Below are 27,204 nucleotides of genomic sequence, written 5' to 3'. Positions count from 1 at the left end.
CCAGCGAGCCCAAAAGGGACAAGCGGTAGAAAATGGATGGATGGATAGTAAGTAAACAAACAAAGGCTCCTAATTAGTTTGTTGAAATATGCAGTAACATATTGTGTCATTTTATCTACTTATTATTTTGTAAACATTATAAAGGACAAGCTGTAAAAAAAAAATGTATTACTAATCTACTTGTTCATTTACTGTTAATATCTACATTTTTTCCGTTTCAACATGTTTTATCTACACTTTTGTTAAAATGTAATAATCACTTATTCTTCTGTTGTTTGATACTTTAGTTTCGGATGATACCACAAATTTAGGTATCGATCCGATACCAAGTAGTTACAGGATCATACATTTGTCATAATTTAAGTTATCTGTCCAGGGACGTATATTTCCTGAGTCTATGAATGTACTATGAATAAGAAAAAAAAAATAAAAAGTTGTGATGATAAAAAATATTCATAGTAGTATCGACTAGATACGCTCTTGTACTTGGTATCATTACAGTGGATGTCAGGTGTAGATCCACCCATGGCATTTGTTTACATTGCGACACCGGTGAGCTGGGGTGTGTAGTGAAGCATGTTTAGCTATTCCTCGTCCTGCAGTGATAACGATACTTGTATGAAACTTACTTTATTTGTCGCCATGGAGGCGATGATTAGTGATTAAGACGTAGCTGAAACACTGCACTTAAAGCACCTCTTAATGTTCCTTCTTGACTGCACTTAAATGTAGAATATATTTATATTATTCATATATTACATATTATATATATAATATGTCATATTATTTATTATTATTGTTTAATGTGAGCGGACTGTGGTGCTAAATTTCCCACAAGGATCAATAAAGTACTTTCTATTGTATTCTATTCTATTCCTAAGGGCGCTTCAGTGTCTTAACTTCACTTTTATCTTTTTAAGCCAAACTGTCTACACACTGTGTCTGCGTGTACGTACTCTGTGATTGTGCGCTGCCGAACATGCTCTTCTGCTCGTAAAACCAGCAATGTCCCGACACGACGACGACGACACGGTACTTTTCAAACATGGTATAGTACCGTTTTTGATTCATTAGTACCGCTATACTATACAAGAACGGTTATACCGTACAACCTTACTGTAGGTGTGAGCCGGCACAAAAGCTCTTTTTTCCCGATGGAGAAGAAGAAGAAGAAGAAGTAATGCAGAGGGGACTTTTTTGCCTCTGAAATGCGAGATTAGGAGGAGGAGGAGGAGGGTGATGAATTCACCTGGCCTCGGAGGATGTGTTTCTCCCATTAGTAGAGGTGGTTTGATCCATGCGGCTCGGTTCACGTTGCTACTTTCTTCTCGCTGAAAAGTTGCCTCTTTACCTGCAATGAAAGAGAGAGAGAGATGTAATAGCGTCTTTCCTGCACGGCTTCGCAAACTACCTCAAAGGATGCAGAATAGCATTAAGGTGGCAGTGAACTGCAGACATCATGACCACAATGTGATATATATATATATATATATATATATATATATAATTTTTTTTTTTTGCCTTCCGGCTCAAGTAATAAATGTTTCATGTACGATTCAATCGTTTGAAACTAAGGCCTTTGGGTGGCAGATTTGGACAATAGAGATTGATTGTGAGTCTGAATGGGGGCATATTACTGGGTAATTGTGTTCCCATGAAGGTTAAAGAGTGTGGCAGAGGACAGCAGGGCGCCAACTGGAGACTACCGGGAGCTGGATGTGTGTCGGTGTCCAAAAGGGGTGGAAGAAAACCGAACATTCACTAAGGGTGGCCGTATGAACAACGGCAACACTCATAAACGTGTGCCCTACATACACGTGGTGTATGCGCATTCTTCTATAAGCCCCTCGGGACACGGCCACGGCCGCTCACTTCCTGCACGAGTCACTCTGGCGGCTGCAATCTATCTGCAATCTGCACACCTGGTGCTCATAATCAGACCTTCTTTTATAAGCCTGCTCAAACTGCTATCCCGCACCGGAACGTAATCATCTGTTTGCTGTGTGCCTCGATTTCCCTTTTGATTCCGGACTGGATCCTCGATCCCCGCTTGCACACGAACCTGTTGACGCCTCGTTATAAGCATTTTCTCATCCCTTAGTAAGCATCCCGTCTCTGGCTTCCCTCCCACGTACTTGTTCTCTCTCCCTGTGACTTCCGTGTCTCATGTCCTCTGTGTTTCCCGCAGTGCCCTTTTGATTCTAAACTGCCTCCTTGATCCCCACTTGCACAAAAACAGGTTGATGCCTCGTTTTATTCCCCCTTGGATTTCCTTGTCTCTCTCTTCGGGAATGTAAAGAAAACCATACATTCACTAAGGGTGGCCGTATGAACAACGCCAACACCTCGGGACACGCCCACGGCCACTCACTTCCTGCACGATTCACTCTGGCGGCAGCTGGCAGCTGCAATCTATCTGCAGTCTGCACACCTGGGGCTTATAATCAGACCTTCCTTTATAATAAGCCTGCTCAACTTGCTATCCCGCACCGGAACGTAATCTGTTCCCGTAGTAAGCATCCCGTCTGTGGCTTCCCGCCCACGTACTTGTTCTCTCTCCCTGTGACTTCCGTGTCTCATGTTCTTTGTGTTTCCCGCAGTGCTTTCCCTGTCTCCCGCGATCGAGCTGTGTGCCTCGACTTCCCTTTTGATTCCCAACTGCCTGCTCGATCCCCGCTTGCACACGAACCTGTTGATACCTAGTTATATTCCCCCTTGGATTTCCTTGTCTCTCTCTACGGGAATGTAAAGAAAACCAAACATTCACTAAGGGTGGCCGTGTGAACAACGTCAACACTGACACCTCGTGACACGTCCACGGCCACTCACTTCCTGCACGAGTCACTCTGGCGGCAGCTGGCAGCTGCAATCTATCTGCAATCTGCACACCTGGGGATTATAATCAGACCTTCCTCTATAATAAGCCTGCTCAACCTGCTATCCCGCGCCGGAACGTAATCATCTGTTTGCTGTGTGCCTCGACTTCCCTTTTCATCCCGGACTGCCTCCTCGATCCTCGATCCCGGCTTGCACACAAATCTGTTGACGCCTCGTTATATTCCCCCTTGTACTTCCTCGTCTCTCTCGTCGGAAATGTAAAGAAAACCGAACATTCACTAAGGGTGGCCATACGAGTAACGCCAACACTGTCAAATGTGTGCCCTTCATACACGTGATGTATGCGCATTTTTCTATAAACCCGCGGAGCGCACGTCGGGACATGCCCACGGCCGCTCACTTCCTGCACGAGTCACTCTGGCGGCAGCTGGTGGCTGCAATCTATCTGCAATCTGCACACCTGCTGGATTATAATCAGACGTACATTTATAATAAACCTGCTCAAATTGCTATCCCGCGCCGGAACGTAATCATCTGTTTGCTGCGTACTTGCTCTCCCTCCCCGTGACTTCCGTGTTCCCGTGTCTCATGTCCTCTGTGTTTCCCGCAGTGCTTTCGCTGTCTCCCGCGATCGAGCTGTGTGCCTCAAATTCCTTTTTGATTCCGGACTGGATCCTCTATCCCCGCTTGCACACAAACCTGTTGACGCCTCGTTATATTCCCCCTTGGACTTCCTCGTCTCTCTCGTCGGGAATGTAAAGAAAACCGAACATTCACTAAGGGTGGCCGTATGAACAACGCCAACACTGTCATAAACGTGTGCCCTATAGTGAAACCACACAAAACAACAAAGAAAAACACATTTCGGGAGAATATTTGCACGGCAAAACAACATAAACACTACAGAACAAATTCCCAGAATTCCCTGCAGCAGCAACTCTTCTGGGACGCTACAATGTAAACAAACGCCATTGGTGGATCTACACCTAACATCCACTGCAATGATACCAAGTACGGGAGCTATATAGTCGATACTATTATGATTACATCGATATTTTTTAGTATCATACATTTTTTTTTCGTTTTTTTTTTTCAATCAATGTTTATTTATATAGCCCCAAATCACAAATGTCTCAAAGGACTGCACAAATCATTACGACTACAACATCCTCGGAAGAACCCACAAAAGGGCAAGGAAAACTCACACCCAGTGGGCAGGGAGAATTCACATCCAGTGAGACGCCAGTGACAATGCTGACTATGAAAAACCTTGGAGAGGACCTCAGATGTGGGCAACCCCCCTCCCTCAAGGGGACCGAAAGCAATGGATGTCGAGCGGGTCTAACATGATACTATAAAAGTTCAATCCATAGTGGCTCCACCACAGCCGCGAGAGTTCAGTTCAAGCGGATCCAAGACAGCAGCGAGAGTCCCGTCCACAGGAAACCATCTCAAGCGGAGGCGGATCAGGAGCGTAGAGATGTCCCCAACCGATACACAGGCGAGCGGTCCATCCTGGGTCTCGACTCTGGACAGCCAGTACTTCATCCATGGTCATCGGACCGGACCCCCTCCACAAGGGAGGGGGGGGCCTAGGAGAAAAAAGAAAAGAAGAGGCAGATCAACTGGTCTAAAAAGGAGGTCTATTTAAAGGCTAGAGTATACAGATGAGTTTTAAGGTGAGACTTAAATGCTTCTACTGAGGTAGCATCTCGAACTGTTACCGGGAGGGCATTCCAGAGTACTGGAGCCCGAACGGAAAACGCTCTATAGCCCGCAGACTTTTTTTGGGCTTTAGGAATCACTAATAAGCTGGAGTCTTTTGAACGCAGATTTCTTGCCGGGACATATGGTACAATACAATCGGCAAGATAGGCTGGAGCTAGACCGTGTAGTATTTTATGCGTAAGTAGTAAAACCTTAAAGTCACATCTTAAGTGCACAGGAAGCCAGTGCAGGTGAGCCAGTACAGGCGTAATGTGATCAAACGTTCTTGTTCTTGTCAAAAGTCTAGCAGCCGCATTTTGTACCAACTGTAATCTTTTAATGCTAGACATGGGGGGACCCGAAAATAATACATTACAGTAATCGAGACGAGACGTAACAAACGCATGGAGCGAATTTTAGCGATATTACGGAGATGAAAGAAGGCCGTTTTTGTAACGCTTTTAATGTGTGACTCAAAGGAGAGAGTTGGGTCGAAGATAATACCCAGATTTTTTACCGAGTCACCTTGTTTCATTATTTGGTTGTCAAATGTTAAAGTTGTATTATTAAATAGAGGTCGGTGTCTAGCAGGACCGATAATCAGCATTTCCGTTTTTTTGGCGTTAAGTTGCAAAAAATTAGCGGACATCCATTGTTTAATTTCATTAAGACACGCCTTCAACTGACTACAGTCCGGCGTGTTGGTCAGCTTTAGGGGCATGTAGAGTTGGGTGTTATCCGCATAGAAGTGAAAGCTAACACCGTATTTGCGTATGATGTCACCTAGCGGCAGCATGTAGATGCTGAAGAGTGCAGGGCCAAGGACCGAACCCTGGGGAACTCCACACGTTACCTTAACATAGTCCGAGGTCACATTGTCATGGGAGACGCACTGCACCCTGTCAGTAAGATAAAAGTTAAACCAAGACAGGGCTGAGTCTGACATACCAATTCATGTTTTGATACGCTCTAATAAAATATTATGATCGACGGTATCGAAAGTATATTATGTTTATAAAGTCAATAAATATGTCCCTGGACACATGAGGACTTGGAATATGACCAATGTATGATCCTGTAACGACTTTGTATCGGATCGATACCTAAATTTGTGGTATCATCCGAAACTAATGTAAAGTATCCAAACAGAAGAATAAAGGTTAGATAGAACATGTCGAAACAGGAAATAAGCAGATATTAACAGTCCGAGCAGATTCCAGTGAACGGAGTGTGGTCATCAAACTGCATCAATCAAAGTCATTTGTAAGACGTGTGCCTGCACAAATCGCCCGGATCTATGCGGTTATCAGGTCGGAAACAACCATCGATCATCGGGAATGTAAAGCAGCGATGTTGCTTGGCTGTCTCAGGCTGAGCTGAGCGTCTTCTACAGCAGGCGTGTCCAGAGTGGGGCCATGGCAGCCGTCTGTGGCCCCGGGCTTGGCACCATCGTTAGTCTGCTCGCTTTTTTTTTGGTGCTAATTTTCCAAGTCATGTCTGCGGTAAATATTTTGTTACTTGAAGAATGATGACTCTTAGCATGCTAGCTTTTAAAAAATGTTTTTTTCATTTTGTAAGTACAGTATATACCAGTCATATTTTAGTACCTGGTGCATGTAAACCAGGGGTGTCCAAACTTTTTCCACTGAGGGCCGCACACTGAAAAATCAAAGGAAGCGGGGGCCTTTTTTTTTTTTTTTTTTATGTTGAAAACCAATACAATATATGTACAAAAATATACATTTGGGCCTCCACTCAGGCGTGATCCCGGGGACCCTAAAGCAGTGGGCCCCAACCACCGGGCCGCGGACCGGGCCGTGGCCCGATTAGTACTGGGCAGCAGAAGAAATGTTTTATTAATTTTTATTTAAAAAATATATATATTTATTATTATTATTTTATTATTAAATCCACATAAAAAACACAATATACACTTACAATTAGTGCACCAACCACAAAAACTTCCCCTTTTCCTGACAAAAACGTCCCTTTTTCATGACAAAGGGAAAAAAAGGACACTCCCCCACCAAATTATTAAGCGTTGACCGGTCCGCGGATACAACAAGGTTGGGGACCACTGCCCTAAAGGGTTTTGGTCAAAAAAATATAAAAAATGTGTCATTATTCAGTATTATTATTTTTGTTATTCAAAGTTTAAATCTCTAGATCAGGGGTCACCAACCTTTTTGAAACCAAGAGCTCCTTCTTGGGTACTGATTAATGCGAAGGGCTACCAGTTTGATACACACTTGAATAATTTGCCAGAAATAGCCAATTTGCTCAATTTACCTTTAGTAAATAAATCTATATATATAAAAAATGGGTTTTTCTGTCTGTCATTCCGTCGTACATTTTTTTTTCCTTTTACGGAAGGTTTTTTGTAGAGAATAAATGATGAAAAAAACACTTAATTGAACGGTTTAAAAGAGGAGAAAACACAAAAAAATTAAAATAACATTTTGAAACATAGTTTATCTTCAATTTCGACTCTTCAAAATTAAAAATTCAACCGAAAAAAATTAATACAAAAACAAGCTAATTTGAATCTTTTTGAAAAAAATTAAAAAAATAATTTATGGAACATCATTAGTCATTTTTCCTGATTAAGATTAATTTTAGAATTTTGATGACATGTTTTAAATAGGTTAAAATCCAATCTGCACTTTGTTAGAATATATAACAAATTGGACCAAGCTATATTTCTAACAAAGACAAATCATTATTTCTTCTAGATTTTCAAGAGCAAAAATTTTAAAAGAAATTCAAAAGACTTTGAAATAAGATTTAAATTTGATTCCACAGATTTTCTAGATTTGCCAGAATAATTTTTGGGAATTTTAATCATAATAAGTTTGAAGACATATTTCACAAATATTTTTCGTCAAAAAAACAGAAGCTAAAATGAAGAATTAAATTAAAATATATTTATTATTCTTTACAATGGAAAAAAAAAACTTGAACCTTGATTTAAATTGTCAGGAAAGAAGAGGAAGGAATTTAAAAGGTAAAAAGGTATATGTGTTTTAAAAATCCTAAAATCAATTTTAAGATTGTATTTTTTTCTCTGAAATTGTCTTTCTGAAAGTTATAAGCAAAGTAAAAAAAGAAATGAAGTTATTTAAACAATTGAAGACCAAGTCTTTAAGAAATGTTCTTGGATTTTCAAATTCTGTTTGAGTTTTGTCTCTCTTAGAATTAAAAATGTCGAGCAAAGCAAGACCAGCTTGCTAGTAAATACAAAAAATAGAGGCAGCTCACTGGTAAGTGCTGCTATTTGAGCTATTTTTAGAACAGGCCAGCGGGCGACTCATCTGGTCCTTACGGGCGACCTGGTGCCCGCGGGCACCGTGTTGGTGACCCCTGCTCTAGATCAACATTAGGTCTATCTGTCAATATAACATTATTAAAGATTTAAATTGTATGCTCTTTTTGTCAAAGAAAACCTTGTTTTTTTATGGAAAAAACACAAAATATGTAATATTTTTACCCAATAACATTTTTAAGTGGAATATTTGAGATTATATAATAAATGGAGGCTTCGATAACTCATAACATTGAATTTAATTCTTTTTTTTTTTTAATTTTTTAGCAATGACACTTAAAAATAAATCAAACACATAATTATTGGGAATCCAAAAGGGTCCGACTCATTAAAGTGTTCAAAAATAAAATATAAATTTTTTTAACTGTTTACTTTTAACACAATAATCGTTATACCGTTGGGGCGGTATAGCTCGGTTGGTAGAGTGGCCGTGCCAGCAACTTGAGGGTTGCAGGTTCAATTCCCGCTTCCGCCATCCTAGTCACTGCCGTTGTGTCCTTGGGCAAGGCACTTTACCCACCTGCTCCCAGTGCCACCCACACTGGTTTAAATGTAACTTAGATATTGGGTTTCACTATGTAAAGCGCTTTGAGTCACTAGAGAAAAGCGCTATATAAAATATAATTCACAAAATAATCTCGAGATCAATTTCACATCCATCCGTCAATTATAAGTTGTATTGTTGTTTAGGTTATGTGTTTGTTCGTTTCAGGCCCTTTTTATAACAAAAAAAAAGCTTACTATTTTATACAGCAAACACAAAATATGAAACATTTTCCCCAAAGAATATCTCAAAGTGGAATATTTAATGTGACGTAATCTGAGTTTTGAATAGGTCAATAATTCATAATGACATTTGATTTTGATTTATTATTATTTTTTAAAGAAAGAAAAAGCCTGCATGGCAGCTTTGTTTTGTTAGAGTCAAAAGTGCAACATTTTCTTGTTACATTTCACCTGTTGGCTCTTTTATAACACTTTTTATGTTTTTTTTTTTTTTTAATAGTATCTTTACAATGTGCCGTGGGGCCGTTAAAAATTACCTGTGGGCCACAAATGGCCCCCGGGCCGCACTTTGTACACCCCTGATGTAAACATTAGCACAATAGCATTTTAAACACATTGTTTAGTTAAACCCCCATTGGTGGGGGAAATAATCAAATTTGAGATTATTACAGGACGATTATAAAATTGATTAGTAAACGTCGATAAAGTAATGCAGACTGTTGTAAAATGTGGCTGACTGCAGCAAGTCACCTCACTGAGAAAGCCGGCCAGCTCTTTCATTTTAGGGCACTTACACTATATTGCTGAAAGTATTTGGCCACCTGCCTTGACTCACATATGAACTTGAAATTTCATCCAAAACTACATTGGTGAGGTCACACCCTGATGTTGGTGGAGAAGGCCTGGCTCTCATTAGTCTCCGTTCTAATTCATCCTAAAGGTGCTCTATCAAGTTCAGGTCAGGACTCTGTGCAGGCCAGTCAAGTTCATCCACACCAGACTCTGTCATCCATGTGTTTATCAACCTTGCTTTGTGCACTGGTGCACAGTCATGTTGGAAGAGGAAGGAGCCCGCTCCAAACTGTTCCCGCAAGGTTGGGAGCATGGAATTGTCCAAAAAATGTTTTGGTATCCCGGAGCATTCAAAGTCTCTTTCACTGGAACTAAGGAGCCGAGCCCACCTCCCGAAAAACAACCCCACACCCTAATTTCTCCTCCACTAAATTTCACACTCAGCACAACTCCTCTCTGAGCTGCAACCTTATCGTGGTAGAGGAGTTTGCGTGTCCCAATGATCCAAGGAGCTATGTTGTCCGGGGGCATAAAGCCCCCTGGTAGGGTCTCCCAAGGCAAACAGGTTCTAGGTGAGGGATCAGACAAAGAGCAGCTCGAAGACCTTTATGAAGAAGAAACATCATGGACCCAGATTTCCCTCGCCCGGACGCGGGTCACCGGGGCCCCCCTCTGGAGCCAGGCCCGGAGGTGGGGCACGATGGCGAGCGCCTGGTGGCCGGGCCTGTTCCCATGGGGCCCGGCCGGGCACAGCCCGAAGAGGCAACGTGGGTCACCCCTCCAATGGGCTCACCACCCATAGCAGGGGCCATAGAGGTCGGGTGCATTGTGAGCTGGGCGACAGCCGAAGGCAGGGCACTTGGCGGTCCGATCCTCGGCTACAGAAGCTAGCTCTTGGGACGTGGAACGTCACGTCACTGGGGGGGAAAGAGCCTGAGCTAGTGCGCGAAGTCGAGAAATTCCGGCTGGATTTAGTCGGACTCACTTCGACGCACAGCAAGGGCTCTGGAACCACTTCTCTCGAGAGGGATTGGACCCTCTTCCACTCTGGCGTTGCCGGCAGTGAGAGGCGACGGGCTGGGGTGGCAATTCTTGTTTCCCCCCGGCTCAAAGCCTGTACGTTGGAGTTCAACCCGGTGGACGAAAGGGTAGCTTCCCTCCGCCTTCGGGTGGGGGGACGGGTCCTGACTGTTGTTTGTGCTTATGCACCAAGCAGCAGTTCAGAGTACCCACCCTTTTTGGGAACGCTCGAGGGAGTACTGGAAAGTGCTCCCCCGGGTGATTCCCTTGTCCTACTGGGAGACTTCATCGCTCACGTTGGCAACGACAGTGAAACCTGGAGATGTTATGGACACTCGGGTGAAGAGAGGGGCGGAGCTTTCTACCGATCACCACCTGGTGGTGAGTTGGCTGCGATGGTGGGGGAGGATGCCGGACAGACCTGGGAGGCCCAAACGCATTGTGAGGGTCTGCTGGGAACGTCTGGCAGAGTCTCCTGTCAGACAAAGTTTCAATTCCCACCTCCGGAAGAACTTTGAACATGTCACGAGGGAGGTGCTGGACATTGAGTCCGAGTGGACCATGTTCCGCACCTCTATTGTCGAGGCGGCAGATCGGAGCTGTGGCCGCAAGGTAGTTGGTGCCTGTCGGGGCGGCAATCCTAAAACCCCTTGGTGGACACCAGCGGTGAGGGATGCCGTCAAGCTGAAGAAGGAGTCCTATCGGGTCCTTTTGGCTCATAGGACTCCGGAGGCAGTGGACAGGTACCGACAGGCCAAGCGGTGTGCAGCTTCAGCGGTCGCGGAGGCAAAAACTCGGACATGGGAAGAGTTCGGGGAAGCTATGGAAAACGACTTCCGGACGGCTTCGAAGCGATTCTGGACCACCGTCCGCCGCCTCAGGAAGGGGAAGCAGTGCACTATCAACACCGTGTATGGTGCGGATGGTGTTCTGCTGACCTCGACTGCGGATGTTGTGGACAGGTGGAAGGAATACTTCGAAGACCTCCTCAATCCCACCAACACGTCTTCCTATGAGGAAGCAGTGCCTGGGGAATCTGTGGTGGACTCTCCTATTTCTGGGGCTGAGGTCGCTGAGGTAGTTAAAAAGCTCCTCGGTGGCAAGGCCCCAGGGGTGGACGAGATCCGCCCGGAGTTCCTTAAGGCTCTGGATGCTGTGGGGCTGTCTTGGTTGACAAGACTTTGCAGCATCGCGTGGACATCGGGGGCGGTACCTCTGGATTGGCAGACCGGGGTGGTGGTTCCTCTCTTTAAGAAGGGGGACCGGAGGGTGTGTTCCAACTATCGTGGGATCACACTCCTCAGCCTTCCCGGTAAGGTTTATTCAGGTGTACTGGAGAGGAGGCTACGTCGGATAGTCGAACCTCGGATTCAGGAGGAACAGTGTGGTTTTCGTCCTGGTCGTGGAACTGTGGACCAGCTCTATACTCTCGGCAGGGTTCTTGAGGGTGCATGGGAGTTTGCCCAACCAGTCTACATGTGCTTTGTGGACTTGGAGAAGGCATTCGACCGTGTCCCTCGGGAAGTCCTGTGGGGAGTGCTCAGAGAGTATGGGGTATCGGACTGTCTTATTGTGGCGGTCCGTTCCCTGTACGATCAGTGCCAGAGCTTGGTCCGCATTGCCGGCAGTAAGTCGAACACATTTCCAGTGAGGGTTGGACTCCGCCAAGGCTGTCCTTTGTCACCGATTCTGTTCATAACTTTTATGGACAGAATTTCTAGGCGCAGTCAAGGCGTTGAGGGGTTCCGGTTTGGTGACCGCAGGATTAGGTCTCTGCTTTTTGCAGATGATGTGGTCCTGATGGCTTCATCTGACCGGGATCTTCAGCTCTCGCTGGATCGGTTCGCAGCCGAGTGTGAAGCGACCGGAATGAGAATCAGCACCTCCAAGTCCGAGTCCATGGTTCTTGCCTGGAAAAGGGTGGAGTGCCATCTCCGGGTTGGGGAGGAGACCCTGCCCCAAGTGGAGGAGTTCAAGTACCTAGGAGTCTTGTTCACGAGTGAGGGAAGAGTGGATCGTGAGATCGACAGGCGGATCGGTGCGGCGTCTTCAGTAATGCGGACGTTGCACCGGTCCGTTGTGGTGAAGAAGGAGCTGAGCCGGAAGGCAAAGCTCTCAATTTACCGGTCGATCTACGTTCCCATCCTCACCTATGGTCATGAGCTTTGGGTCATGACCGAAAGGATAAGATCACGGGTACAAGCGGCCGAAATGAGTTTCCTCCGCCGTGTGGCGGGGCTCTCCCTTAGAGATAGGGTGAGAAGCTCTGCCATCCGGGAGGAACTCAAAGTAAAGCCGCTGCTCCTCCACATCGAGAGGAGCCAGATGAGGTGGTTCGGGCATCTGGTCAGGATGCCACCCGAACGCCTCCCTAGGGAGGTGTTTAGGGCACGTCCAACCGGTAGGAGGCCACGGGGAAGACCCAGGACACGTTGGGAAGACTATGTCTCCCGGCTGGCCTGGGAACGCCTCGGGATCCCCCGGGAAGAGCTAGACGAAGTGGCTGGGGAGAGGGAAGTCTGGGTTTCCCTGCTTAGGCTGTTGCCCCCGCGACCCGACCTCGGATAAGCGGAAGATGATGGATGGATGGATGGACAACGCAGTCCGAAATGTCAGATTGTCAATCAATCAATCAATCAATGTTTACTTATATAGCCCTAAATCACTAGTGTCTCAAAGGGCTGCACAAACCACTACCACATCCTCGGTAGGCCCACATAAGGGCAAGGAAAACTCAGACCCAGTGGGACGTCGGTGACAATAATGACTATGAGAACCTTGGAGAGGAGGAAAGCAATGGATGTCGAGCGGGTCTAACATGATACTGTGAAAGTTCAATCCATAATGGATCCAACACAGTCGCGAGAGTCCAGTCCAAAGCGGATCCAACACAGCAGCGAGAGTCCCGTTCACAGCGGAGCCAGCAGGAAACCATCCCAAGCGGAGGCGGATCAGCAGCGCAGAGATGTCCCCAGCCGATACACAGGCGAGCAGTACATGGCCACCGGATCGGACCGGACTCCCTCCACAAATGAGAGTGGGACATAGAAGAAAAAGAAAAGAAACGGCAGATCAACTGGTCTAAAAAGGGAGTCTATTTAAAGGCTAGAGTATACAAATGAGTTTTAAGGTCAGACTTAAATGTTTCTACTGATTGTCAAATATATTGTCCAATATATGTCAAATATCAGATTGCCAGATGGAAAAGCGTAACTCATCACTTCAGAGAACGTGTCTCCACTGTTCTAGAGTCCCCTGGCGACGTGCTTTACACCACTGCATCCCATACTTTGCATTCGACTTGCTGATGTATGGCTTAGGTTCAGCTGGTCGGCCATGGAAACCCATTCCATGAAGCTCTCTGCGTACTGTACGTGGGCTAATTGGAAGGTCACATGAAGTTTGGAGCTCTGTAGCAACTGACTGAGGAGAAAGTCTTTGCACTATGGCTTCAGCATGCGCTGACCCCTCTGTCAGTTTACATGGCCTACCACTTGGTGGCTGAGTTGCTGTTGTTCCCAAACTCCTCCATTTTCTTATAAATAAAGACGACAGTTGACTTTGGAATATTTAGGAGCGAGGAAATTTCACGACTGGATTTGTTGCACAGGTGGCATCCTATGACAGTTCCACGCTGGAAATCACTGAAAGCGGCCCATTCTTTCACAAATGCATTTCAGTTCAGCGTCAAATCTTCAACATTAAAAGTAAATGTCTACCATAAATTGCATCTTCAATCAATCAATCAATCAATGTTTATTTATATAGCCCAAAATCACAAGTGTCTCAAAGGGCTGCACAAACCACTACGACTATGTGTTTAAAAATCCTAAAATAAGAGCAAGGAAAACTCACACCCAGTGGGACGTTGGTGACAATGACTATGAGAACCTTGGAGAGGACCACATATGTGGGCAACCCCACCCCTCTATGGGACCGGAACCAATGGATGTCGAGCGGGTCTAACATGATACTGTGAAAGTTCAATCCATAGTGGCTCCAACACAGCCGCAAGAGTTCAGTTCAAAGCGGATCCAAGACAGCAGCGAGAGTCCCGTCCACAGGAAACCATCCCAAGCTGAGTCGGATCAGCAGCGTAGAGATGTCCCCAACCGATACACAGGCGAGAGGTCCATCCTGGGTCCCGACTCTGGACAGCCAGTACTTCATCCAAGGGCATCGGACCGGACCCCCTCCACAACGGATGGGGGGGGTTAGAGGAGAAATAAAAAAGAAGCGGCAGATCAACTGGTCTTCCAGTTCTTTGACAGAAATCTAGGCTAGCGTTTTAAACCATTTTTTCAGGCACACACCTCCGAGTAATATAATTGGATACTTGACGTCTGTTAGTTAGCATTTTACTCTGCTAAAATTAGCATGCTAGATTCTTTGTGCTAAACGTTGGCATTTCAGTTCAGCGTCAACTCTTCAACATTCACAAAAAAATTATACCATAAATTGCATGTTCTAGTGAAAATAAATCTATAAATTGTACTGGTTTTAAAGGTGAAAACTACCAAAATGCCCCCCCCCGCATCCTTAGATTTGTCAATGTGTGGCCCTCAGTGGACAACGTTCGGACTCCCCTGTTCTAAAGCCGACATGTGATTAAATATTACCCAAAACACAGGTATACACCTCAGTGTCAATTTTTGTGTTACTTGACGAATGACACCTGCTAGCATGCTAGCTTTTTAAACATTTTTTTTTGCTAATTTTGTATGTATACGCCTCAGTCATACATTGGTACTTGGTGCATGCTAACGTTAGCTGGCTAGCATTTCAAACACATTTCTTATGTACAGACCTCAGAGTATAATACTTTGTTACATGTAACAGTTAGCATTTTAGCACGCTGACATTAGCATGTTATATTATTTTTTTAAGAACAGGTATACATCTCAACATCGTATAATCGGGTATTTCACTGTTGACTGTAGTAAACATGTTATTATTAGCATAGTACTGTTAGCACGCTAGCTTTTTTTGAATCTCATTTTACTACATTTTTAGTTACTTGACGCTATCTCGCCAGCATGCTAACGTTAGCATGCTATCTTTTTTTTAGTCACAGGTATACATCTCAACATCGTATAATCTGGTATTTCACTGTTAACTGTAGTAAACATGTTATTATTAGCATAGTACTGTTAGCACGCTAGCTTTTTTTGAAGCTTATTTTACTACATTTTTAGTTACTTGAAGGTATCTCACCAGCATGCTAACGTTAGCATTTCAGTTCAGCGTCAAGTCTTCAACATTCACACTACATTTTTTACCATATATTGCATTTTCTAGTAAAAATATACGTACAATTTGTTCTAGTTTTAAAGGTGAAAACTACCAAAATGACCCCCGCATCTTTTGATTTCTCCGTTTCTGGCCCTCAGTGGACACAGTTTGGACTCCCCTGCTCTAAAGCCACCATGTGACTAAATATTACCCAAAACAACCATTTTTGTGTTACTTTACAAATATCACCTGCTAGCATGCTAGAATTTTTTTTTTGTGCCAATTTTGGAGATATACGCCGCAGTCATACTTTGATACTTGGTGCATGCTAACGTAGCAGGCTAGCATTTTAAACATATTTCTTATGTACGGACCTCAAAGTATAATACTTTGGTACTTGTTCCAGTTAGCCTGCTAACTTTAGCATGCTATATTTTTTTTGTCACAGGTATACATCTCAACATCGTATAATCTGGTATTTCACTGTTGACTGTAGTAAACATGTTATTATTCGCATAGTACTGTTAGCACGCTAGCTTTTTTTGAAGCTCATTTTACGACATTTTTAGTTACTTGAAGGAATCTCGCCAGCATGTTAACGTTAACATTTCAGTTCAGCGTCAAGTTTTCAACATTCACACTACATTTGTACCATAAATTGCATTTTCTAGTAAAAATATACGGATAAATTGTTCTAGTTTTAAAGGTGAAAACTACCAAAATGACCCCCGCATCCTTTGATTTGTCCGTTTGTGGCCCTCAGTGGAAACAGTTTGGGCTCCCCTGCTCTAAAGCCACCATGTGACTAAATATTACCCAAAACAACCATTTTTGTGTTACTTTACGAATATCACCTGCTAGCATGCTAGAATTTTTTTTTTTTGTCCCAATTTTGGAGATATACGCCGCAGTCATACTTTGATACTTGGTGCATGCTAACGTAGCAGGCTAGCATTTTAAACACATTTCTTATGTACGGACCTCAAAGTATAATATTTTGGTACTTGTTCCAGTTAGCATGCTAACATTATTAGCATGCTATCTTTTTTTAGTCACAGGTATACATCTCAACATCGTATAATCTGGTATTTCACTGTTGAATTTAGTAAACATGTTATTATTAGCATAGTACTGTTAGCACTCTAGCTTTTTTAAAGCTAATTTTACTAAATTTTTAGTTACTTGAAGGTATCTCACCAGCATGCTAACATTAGCATTTCAGTTCAGCGTCAAGTCTTCAACATTCACACTATATTTTTTTACCATAGATTGCATTTTCTAGTAAAAATATACGTATAAATTGTTCTAGTTTTAAAGGTGAAAACTACCAAAATGACCCCCGCATCCTTTGATTTGTCCGTTTCTGGCCCTCAGTGGACTCCCCTGCTCTAAAGCCACCATGTGACAAAATATTACCCAAAACAACACATTTTTGTGTTACTTGACGAATGACACCTGCTAGCATGCTATAATTTATTTTTGTGCCAATTTTGGAGATACACGCCGCAGTCATACATTGGTACTTGGTGCATGCTAATGTTAGCAGGCTAGCATTTTAAACACATTTCTTAATTACGGACCTCAGAGTATAATACTTTGGTACTTGTTCCAGTTAGCATGCTATAATTTTTTTTGTCACAGGTATACATCTCAACATCATATAATCTGGTAATTCACTGTTAACTGTTGTAAGCATGCTATTGTTAGCATAGCACTGTTAGCACACTAGCTTTCTTGAAGCTCATTTTGCTCATGTTTTTGTTTACTTGACGCTATCTAGCCAGCATTTTACCATGAATCGATTAACGTGGACCCCGACTCAAACAAGTTGAAAACCTTTTTGGGTGTTACTGTCAGGTTCGTCCCTGACAGTTTGGGTTATGTTTTAGTTTTTTCCTCTGCATTTGTCTTTGCTTCCTCTGTGTGTGTAGTATTTCCTGTCAGCGCTCTTATTTTGTCTGTTTCCTGTGTCTCTCCCTGAGCGCGGTTTCCCCTCAGCTGTGGCTGATTGCCACCTGGCCACACCTGGTGTCAATCAGCCCGTCCTATATTAACCTGCCTTCCCATCCAGTCTGTGCTGGATTATTGTCGTTGCTACCTTTCGTGCCGTGTCAATGCAGCGTTTGTTCACAGCCAAGTTTGTTATCCGCCTCGTGCGCGCTTTTTGTTTGTACCCTTTTGGTTTTGTTCTTGTTTTAGTATTTAAATCATGTTTACCTGCAAAATGCCTGCCTCCTTCTCTGCATCTCGGGGTTCGTCACAAATTAACTCTGACAGTTACTATTTAGTGGTCAATTGTACGGAATATGTACTGTACTGTGCAACCTACTAATAAAAGTCTCAATCAAAGCATGCTAACATTAGCATTTCAGTTGGGTTTCGGCGTGAAATTTCTACCGTAAATCAGTCTGTGGCCCTCAGTGGAAAAAGCTTGGGCACCCACCCCCAGCTCTTAAGCCATGAACCACGAACCACGAACCAAAACATCTATTTTTACCAGCAGACTCGTACATATTACTATCTTTGGGTGAAATGTGTCCGCAAAAAAGACATTTGTGGGCGTGAGTCTAAAGGAAAAGTGGACATCCAGCTGAGTTATTTTCGCCAGACGATTGTCGTCCCTAATTGGACAGCTGGTGGAGCGTGACACGTTACTGGAATGCAACCAACGCATCCCAGCAGGCCTCCCACCAACCCGACTGCGTGCATCAGTGGCCCAGCACAGCAGGTCTTCAGGGACACCAGGCACTGATCCGCACACATCCATGTCTTGGTGTCCCTTGATTTGGTCGGGATGCCGTAAAACATGGACTACAGTCGTTCAGTTTGGCAGAATTTTCTCATATTACTAAACCCGAGAAATGATTGAAGCAGGACGAAGAGCTGAAATGAATATAATACGGGTCATGGATTAATTAAAAAGTTGTCGCATCATTAGGTTACATGCAAGCTGTTTGCTTTTCTTAATTGATTCCACTGCAGTGTCAAAGCATCCTTGTTGCTTCCACCACCGGGTACCAAACATACTTCATGTTTGCTTCAACGTGAATTATGTCCCTTGGATTGATACGAATAAAGAGGGTCAAGAACTTGGCACCAACATGCCCCTTTCTTCCAAAAATGCAACTTTTCTAGGTGAATGTAAAATTATTACTGGGTTACCTTGGTTTTTGTTTGTCCAGTGTTTCGTTTTGAAATGGTTGGACAAACTCCGAATTCTATGAAACCTGAAGCACCTTTTCCATGAAGAATCATATACAAACCCCGTTTCCATACGAGTTGGGATATTGTGTTAGATGTAAATATAAACGGAATACAATGATTTGCAAAACCTTTTCAACCCATATTCAATTGAATGCACTACAAAGACAACATATTTGATGTTCAAACTCATAAACCCATCCATTTTCTACCGCTTATTCCCTTTTGGGGCCGCGGGGGGCGCTGGCGCCTATCTCAGCTACAATCGGGCGGAAGGCGGTGTACACCCTGGACAAGCCGCCACCTCATCGCAGAAACTCATAAACTTTTTTTTGCAAATAATTAACTTAAAATTTCACGGCTGCAAAACGTGCCAAAGTAGTTGGGAAAGGGCATGTTCGCCACTGTGTTACATCACATTTTCTTTTAACAACACTCAATAACGTTTGGGAACTGAGGAAAGTAATTGTTGAAGCTTTGAAAGTGGAATTCTTTACCATTCTCGACGGCGTGGCGCAGTGAGGGAGTGGCCGTGCGCAACCCGAGGGTCCCTGGTTCAAATCCCACCTAGTACCAACCTCGTCACGTCCGTTGTGTCCTGAGCAAGACACTTCACCCTTGCTCCTGATGGGTGCTGGTTGGCGCCTTGCATGGCAGCTCCCTCCATCAGTGTGTGAATGTGTGTGTGAATGGGTAAATGTGGAAGTAGTGTCAAAGTGCTTTGAGTACCTTGAAGGTAGAAAAACGCTATACAAGTACAACCCATTTATCATTTATTCTCGCTTGATTTAAAGCTTAAGTTGTCGTATTATACGCTTCATAATGAGCTACACATTTTCGATGGGAGACATGTCTGGACTGCAGGCGGGCCAGGAAAGTACCCGCACTCTTTTACTACGAAGCCACGCTGTTGTAACACGTGGCTTGGCATTGTCTTGCTGATATAAGCAGGGGCGTCCATGATAACGTTGCTTGGATGACAACATATGTTGCTCCAAAACATGTATGTACCTTTCAGCATTAATGGGGCCTTCAAAGATGTGTAAGTTACCCATGCCTTGGGCATTAATACACCCCCATACCATCACAGATGCTGGCTTTTGAACTTTGCGCCTATAACAATCCGAATGGTAATTTTCTTCTTTTGTTCCGCAGGACACCACGTCCACAGTTTACAAATATAATTTGAAATGTGGACTCGTCAGACAACTGAACACTTTTCCACTTTGCATCAGTCCATCTTAGATGATCTGGGGCCCAAAGAAGCCGGCGGCGTTCCTGGGTGTTGTTGATAAATGGCTTTTGCTTTGCATAGTACAGTTTTAACTTGCACTTACAGATGTAGCGATCAACTGTAGTTACTGACAGTGGTTTTCTGAAGTGTTCCGGAGCCCATGTGATGATATCCTTTACACACTGATGTCGGTTTTTGATGCGGTACCGCCTGAGGGATCAAAGGTCCGTAATATCATGGCTTACGTGCAGTGATTTCTCCAGATTCTCTGAAACTTTTGATGATTTTACGGACCGTAGATGGTAAAATCCCTAAATTCCTTGCAATAGCTTGTTGAGAAACGTTGTTCTAAAACTGTTCAACAATTTTCTTACAAAGTGGTGACCCTCACCCCATCCTTGTTTGTGAATTACTTAGCATTTCATGGAAGCTGCTTTTATACCCAATCATGGCACCCACCTGTTCCCAATTAGCCTGCACACCTGTGGGATGTTACAAATAAGTGTTTGATGAACATTCCTCAACTTTATCAGTATTTATTGCCACCTTTCCCAACTTCTTTGTCACGTGTGGCTGGCATCAAATTCTGAAGTTAATGATTATTTGCCAAAAAAAATAAAAAATGGTTATCAGTTTGAACATCAAATATGTTCTTTGTAGCATATTTTACTGAATATGGGTTAAAAATGATTTGCAAATCATTGTATTCCGTTTATATTTACATCTAACACAATTTCCCAACTCATATGGAAACAAGGTTTGTAAATACAGCAATTTCCGGTATTTAAGCTGCAGCCTGCAACATTTTAGAAGAAAGGAACATTTTTACATATATTAGCCGCACATACACTATATTGCCAAAAGAATTTGGCCACCCATCCAAATGACGAGAATCAAGCATACTTGCCAACCCTCCCGATTTTCCCGGGAGACTCCCGAAATTCAGTGCCCCTCCCGAAAACCTCCCGGGGCAACCATTCTCCCGATTTCCACCAGGACAACAATATTGGGAGCGTGCCTTAGTTTAGAGTCCTCTACAACCCGTCGTCACGTCCGCTTTTCCTCCATACAAACAGCATTGGTGAGGGAGGAGTTTCATAATACATATGGTTCTCACACACATATGAGTGAATGCACTGCATACTTGGTCAACAGCCATGAAGGTCACACTGAGGGTGGCCGTATAAACAACTTTAACACTGTTACAAACATGCGCCACACTGTGAACCCACAACAAACAAGAATGACAAACACATTTCGGGAGAACATCCGCACCGTAACACAACAAACACAACAGAACAAATACCCAGTACCCCTTGCAGCACTAACTTTTCAGGGTGACACTATTACAAATATGCGCCACACTAACCCTTCCGGGACGCTATAAAACGCCGCTCTACGTAGTGGAACACAGACGTAGGTAGAGGTACAGAGCGCCAATAAATCTTAAAGGCACTGCCTTTGCATGCCGGCCCTAGGGCTTTTCACACAGAAGTGAATGCAAGGCATATTTGGTCAACAGCCATACAGGTCACACTGAGGGTGGCCGTATAAACAACTTTAACACTGTTAACACAACATTAACACAACAGAACAAATACCCAGAAACCCTTGCAGCACTAACTCCTCTGGGACGCTACAAAATGCCGCTGTATGTAGTGGTACCCGGACGTAGGGAAAAGTACAGAGCGCCAATAAACCTTAAAGGCACTGCCTTTGAGTGCCGGCCCAGTCACATAATATCTAGGACTTTTCACACACAGAAGTGAATGCAACGCATACTTGGTCAACGGCCCATACAGGTCACACTGAGGGTGGCCGCATAAACAACTTTAACACTGTTACAAACATGCGCCACACTGTGAATCCACACCAAACAAGAATGACAAACACATTTCGGGAGAACATCCGCACCGTAACACAACATAAACACAACAGAACAAATACCCAGAAGCCCTTGCAGCACTAACTTTTCAGGGTGACACTATTACAAATATGCGCCACACTAACTCTTCCGGGACGCTACAAAATGCCGCTTTACGTAGTGGTACACGGACGTAGGGAGAGGTACAGAGCGCCATTAAACCTTAAAGGCACTGCCTTTGCGTGCCGGCCCAGTCACATAATATCTAGGGATTTTCACACAAGTGAATGCACTGCATATTTGGTCAACAGCCATACAGGTCACACTGAGGGTGGCCGTATAAACAACTTAAACACTGTTACAAATATGCGCCACACTGTGAACCCACACCAAACAAAAATGACGAACACATTTCGGGAGAACATCTGCACCGTAACACAACAAAAACACAACAGAACAAATACCCAGAACCCCTTGCAGCACTAACTCTTCCGGGATGCTACAATATACACCCCCGCTACCACCAAACTCCACCCCCTCAAACCCTGCCCCCACCCATCTCCCGAATTCGGAGGTCTCAAGGTTGCTAAGTTTGGATTAAGGTGTCCTAATTACTTGGCACAGGTGTATAAAACCAAGCACTTAGCCATGGAGACTGTTTCTACAAACATTTGTGAACAACATAGGATGCCACCTGTGCAACAAATCCAGGCGTGAAATTTCCTCGCTCCTAAATATTCCAAAGTCAACTGTCTGCTTTGCTATAAAAAAGAAAAAAAATGGAAGAGTTTGGGAACAACAGCAACTCAGCCACCAAGTGGTAGGCATTAATTAGTTAACATTAATTCACCTTCTTTTTTCCTTCATGGATCTGAACTTTACCGCTGCTGATAGTTTTTTCTATGTTTTTATTTAGTAAGTTGTATGTGTATTCATTTCAGTGTAAAAAGTATTTTTGCTTCGGTCATGAAATGATGATAATGGTGTGCCAGAGCATACATACATTTTATATTTAACGCTTAAATCTATGGAGTCTACATCAACTTCAGATCTGTCCCATCCATCCATCCATTTCCTACCGCTTATTCCTTTTGGGGTCGCGGGGGGCGCTGGTGCCTAGCTCATCTACAATGAGGCGGAAGACGGGGTACACCCTGGACAAGTCGCCACCTCATCGCAGGGCCAACACAGATAGACAGACAACATTCACACACTAGGGCCAATTTAGTGTTGCCAATCAACCTATCCCCAGGTGCATGTCTTTGGAAGTGGGAGGAAGCCGTAGTACCCGAAAGGGAACCCACGCATTCACGGGGAGAACATGCAGGATTGAACCCTGACTACTCAAGACCTTGATATTGTGAGGCAAAAATGTTTTAGTGGTTTTTTTATGTTGTTTTTTTGTTTGTATGTTTTCTGCCCTTTTTTGTCAAACAAAACTGTTTTTTATGTCAAACACACAAAATATGCAAAATCTTCCACCAAAAATATTTTTCAAAGTGGAATATTTTATGTGAAGTAATCAGAACCTTGGATAGGTCAATAATTCGGTCATTGCTGCGAGGTTTGTTCTCCCGGGATGCAATCTGACTATTCCGGACAAGGCTTGCAGATAGGAACGTATTTAATTATTCAACTAACACTCAACGATGTACAAAGCAGAAAACAACCCGAAGGCAAGCAAGCCTATCGAACGCGGAAGTTAAGGCAAAAAAAAATTTAGAACATGAAACTATGGACATGGAAACCTCAATAAACTGTGGCATGAAACAAATTGCATTAATCATGGAATCGGTCATGAAAATGAGCAGCATGAACTAAGGTAGCGCATGAAACAAGCTATGACGCCAGGCCGACTGACTGGCAAAGACAGGCTTAAATAATGGTCCCGTGATTAGAGCAGATGCGTGTCCCGCCATGGAAACTGATACAAACAAGGGTGCTCCAAAACAGAAACTAATGGAGTCTTAAAACTAACAGAAAATAACAAAAACATGATCCAGACCAGAGATAATGACAATTTCATAATAACATTGATTTTGATTCAATATTATGTTTTGAGCAATGACAGTTTGAAAAAAAAAAAAAAACCCCAGCTGTGTTTTATTAGTCAACACAGCATTTTTTCTAAATTAAATTTCACCTTTAAGCTTTTATGTTTATTTTAATAGTATTATTAGAATGTGCCGTGGGCCTTTAAAATATTAGCTGTGTGCCGCAAATGACCTCCGGGGCACACTTTCGACACCACTGCTATAAATAATAAAAAAATTAATCTGATAAGTCTATCGATTAAAAAGCAGAGCCTGGCGACGCATGCGCGGTTATCATAACTTTCTCCTTCTCTCTGTCACTACTCCTCCCTCACCAATGCTGCTGCGTGGGTACACCTTCACAATTTGTTTTGTTTATAAACCCTTCTTAACCCTGAATGTACATTGTTTTTAACCCCTTCTTAACCCTGGACGTACATTTGAAAATACACGCAACCCTAACTCCAAATGCAGGGCATTTGAGGCATTTAAGGAACCCCGCCCGGACAGCCCCGCAAAAGAGGACATGTCCGGGAAAAAGAGGACGTATGGTCAGTCTAGCGTACACATAATAGGACGACTGCTCAATGCATGAATGGGTCGTGTCGATACCAAGGGTAGTATCAGAACATGATCGATTCTAGCGGGACTCCAGAGATTTCTCCTTTTACAAAAACATGTTTTGTCGTCTTTGTTCATGTTTATAAATAAGGGCGCAATTCCCTGGACACAGGAGGACTCTGAGTTGGGGAAAAACAAAAGGATTTCAATGCTAATAATTGTTGCTTTTGTTGTTGCGTACTATTAACTTAGTTTTTCTCCAAAGTATGAAATATAGAAGAGAATAAGGAACTAGTTTAAATACGGTGTTGATATTGATAAAGGAAGCCAGCATGAATAAGTCAAACTGTTTATATTAGGGCTGTCAAATGATTATTTATTTAAATCAGATTAAGAACATTGTGGAATTTGGATTTATCCTAATTAAATAACATGCTTGCATAATTAAAATTTGCTCCAGAATATATTTGTGAAGACTGTCTCCCGGCTGGCCTGGGAACGCCTCGGGACCCCCCCCCCCCCGGAAGAGCTAGACGAAGTGGCTGGGGGGAGGGAAGTCTGGGCTTCCCTGCTTAGGCTGCTGCCCCCGCGACCCGACCTCGGATAAGCGGAAGATGATGGATGGATGGATGGAAATACAATTTTATTGTCAGAATGTCATCCAGAAAACCATTTTACTTGTACAATGGTTTACTTGTCGTTTATTTGCACCAAACTTAGTTACAGTTTTACCTAAAGTAGCTCGGTTGGCAAAGCGGCTGGCCAGCAACTTGATGGTTGCAGGTTCGATCCCCGCTTCTGGGGGAGGGGTATTTTTTTATTTATTTATTTTTTTCCGTAAAGAAATACAAGTAAGTGTGCTTACGGACTGTATCCCTGCAGACTGTATTGATCTATATTGATGTATAATGTATATATTGTGTTTTTTATGTTGATTTAATAATTAAAATAAAATAAAACTTTTATTTTTTTATTTTTTTTATTTCTTCGCGGCCCTGTGATTGGGGACAACTTCGAGTTCCATCCATCCATCCATCCATTTTCTACCGCTTATTTCCTTTGGGTGCACGGGGGGCGCTGGCGCCTATCTCAGCTACATTTTGGCGGAAGGCAGGGTATACCCTTGACAAGTCGCTACCTCAATGCAGGGCCAACACAGCCAGACAGACAACATTCACACTCTAGGGCAGGGGTAGGGAACCTATGGCTCGCGAGCCAGATGTGGCTCTTTTGATGACTGCATCTGGCTCTCGAATAAATCTGAGCTGACATCGCTTAACACGATAAGTAATGAATAATTCCACATGTAATCACAGTATTAAAAATAATGTTCAAAATAGAAAACATTCTCATGCTTTTTTTTTGTTCAAGAAGTTGCATTAATGGTAAGAAGTTATTTATTTATTATTGGTTAGTGTGGGGCTGGCCCTCCTTGGGGTGCTTCAGACCACCAAGCACCAACATGAGAGCCTGTTTCAGGGTTACAGTATTGTTTTATTTTTAATAAGTCTCTCGGTTGCTTTCCAGCAATTGTATTTTCCTCCTTCGTTCTCGCTCGCGCTCTGGCTCCAGTTCCAACCCGGTCTCTCCTCCTGGCTGCTGCTTATAACAGTGCAACAGGTGATCAGATAACAAGGCCCAGGTGGGCCTTTTACGCACCTGTCGCTGATTTCAAGGCCGGTCCTGGCACATTCGCTTTGCTGCAGGCCCGCAGGCCACGCCCCCTTTACAGTTAGCTTCAGAATCACAACGTCTTTACAAAGAATAAGAGACCTATTATACTCAAGAAATTGTTGGTCTTACTTAAAAATGCACACGTTTAGCTGTGTTCAGTGTTAAAAAGAATATTATATGGCTCTTACGGAAATACATTTTAAAATATTTGGGTTTTTGGCTCTCTCAGCCAAAAAGGTTCCCGACCTCTGCTCTAGGGCCAATTTAGTGTTGCCAATCAACCTATCCCCAGGTGCATGTCTGGATTGATCATGGATGATCAATATCGGAATCGGCAGCATTTAACCTTGATCGTAACACCCCTGTAGTCTTCTACCTTTTGACATTTTCCAGACACAATCCACATTTGTAAACATTAAATAGTTCCGATCTTTTACAATGCAGGTTCATGTGCACACAATAATGGCTGGAAGTATCGTCACATGTTGTATATTTAGCTCAAAGTACAGGTACTTTACAGTTTTTGGATTCAACTCTTTGCCCTTGTTATCTGTTTCAGTGAAGCCGACAGTGGTGGATGTGGGCATCTATGTCAACAGCATTGGGCCCGTGTCATCCATGGATATGGTGAGTTCAAGCATCTAGTTTCTCTTCCTCTCACTGGAGTCTGTTCACAAAACTGTGCTATTTACCGTAAATTCCGACCTAGAAGCCACAATTTTTCTTACGCTTTGAACCCTGCGGCTTATTAGATGGTGCAGCTAATTTATGGATTTTTTTATAACAGCCATAAGGAAAATAGTTTTAAAAAACAAGCAAGTACACCTCGGAAGTGATTTATTGTTTGTGCTATGGCGCCATCTTGTGGACGAGTTCGCTCACTGAAGGTTTCTTTCCATTCACAGGTAGTGCTTTTTTTTTTTATATTCCAACCGGAGTGCCGTTCAGTCTTCTAGTCGTCCACGGTGTTTTGACTCATATGGATTCTTCATTCATCACTCCAAGCACCGTTGACGTTTTACAATATAACTAAAACCATTGTACTTACTAAACAGTTCCAGCATTTCCCCCAGAAAATTGTTAGTTAAGGTAGTGACTCGGTATAAGGATTAGTCTAACCTGGCCTGTCTCCACCTCGTCGCTGCCACCACAGCCTGGAGGGCAATAGACCACAGACTGTGGTGAAGTAGGCCGGCTTTGTCGCGTGAAAAAGCCTACA

General features: G+C 43.5%; 1 protein-coding gene across 1 annotated transcript in view; it reads left to right on the top strand.

Annotated features, from left to right (window-relative positions):
* LOC133544179 (gamma-aminobutyric acid receptor subunit gamma-3-like) overlaps window positions 1–27,204 on the top strand; it is a 295,191-nt gene that overhangs the window by 79,703 nt on the left and 188,284 nt on the right. Inside the window, exon 3 of the mRNA XM_061889289.1 lies at window positions 26,545–26,612. Coding sequence (XP_061745273.1) covers window positions 26,545–26,612 — 68 coding nt within the window. The remainder of the gene's footprint in view (window positions 1–26,544; window positions 26,613–27,204) is intronic.

This window comes from Nerophis ophidion, linkage group LG27 (genome assembly GCF_033978795.1).
Source record: "Nerophis ophidion isolate RoL-2023_Sa linkage group LG27, RoL_Noph_v1.0, whole genome shotgun sequence".
Classification (NCBI taxonomy): Eukaryota; Metazoa; Chordata; class Actinopteri; order Syngnathiformes; family Syngnathidae; genus Nerophis; species Nerophis ophidion.
Note: the sequence above shows the minus strand (reverse complement) of the source record. Positions and strands in the feature narration are given on the sequence as shown.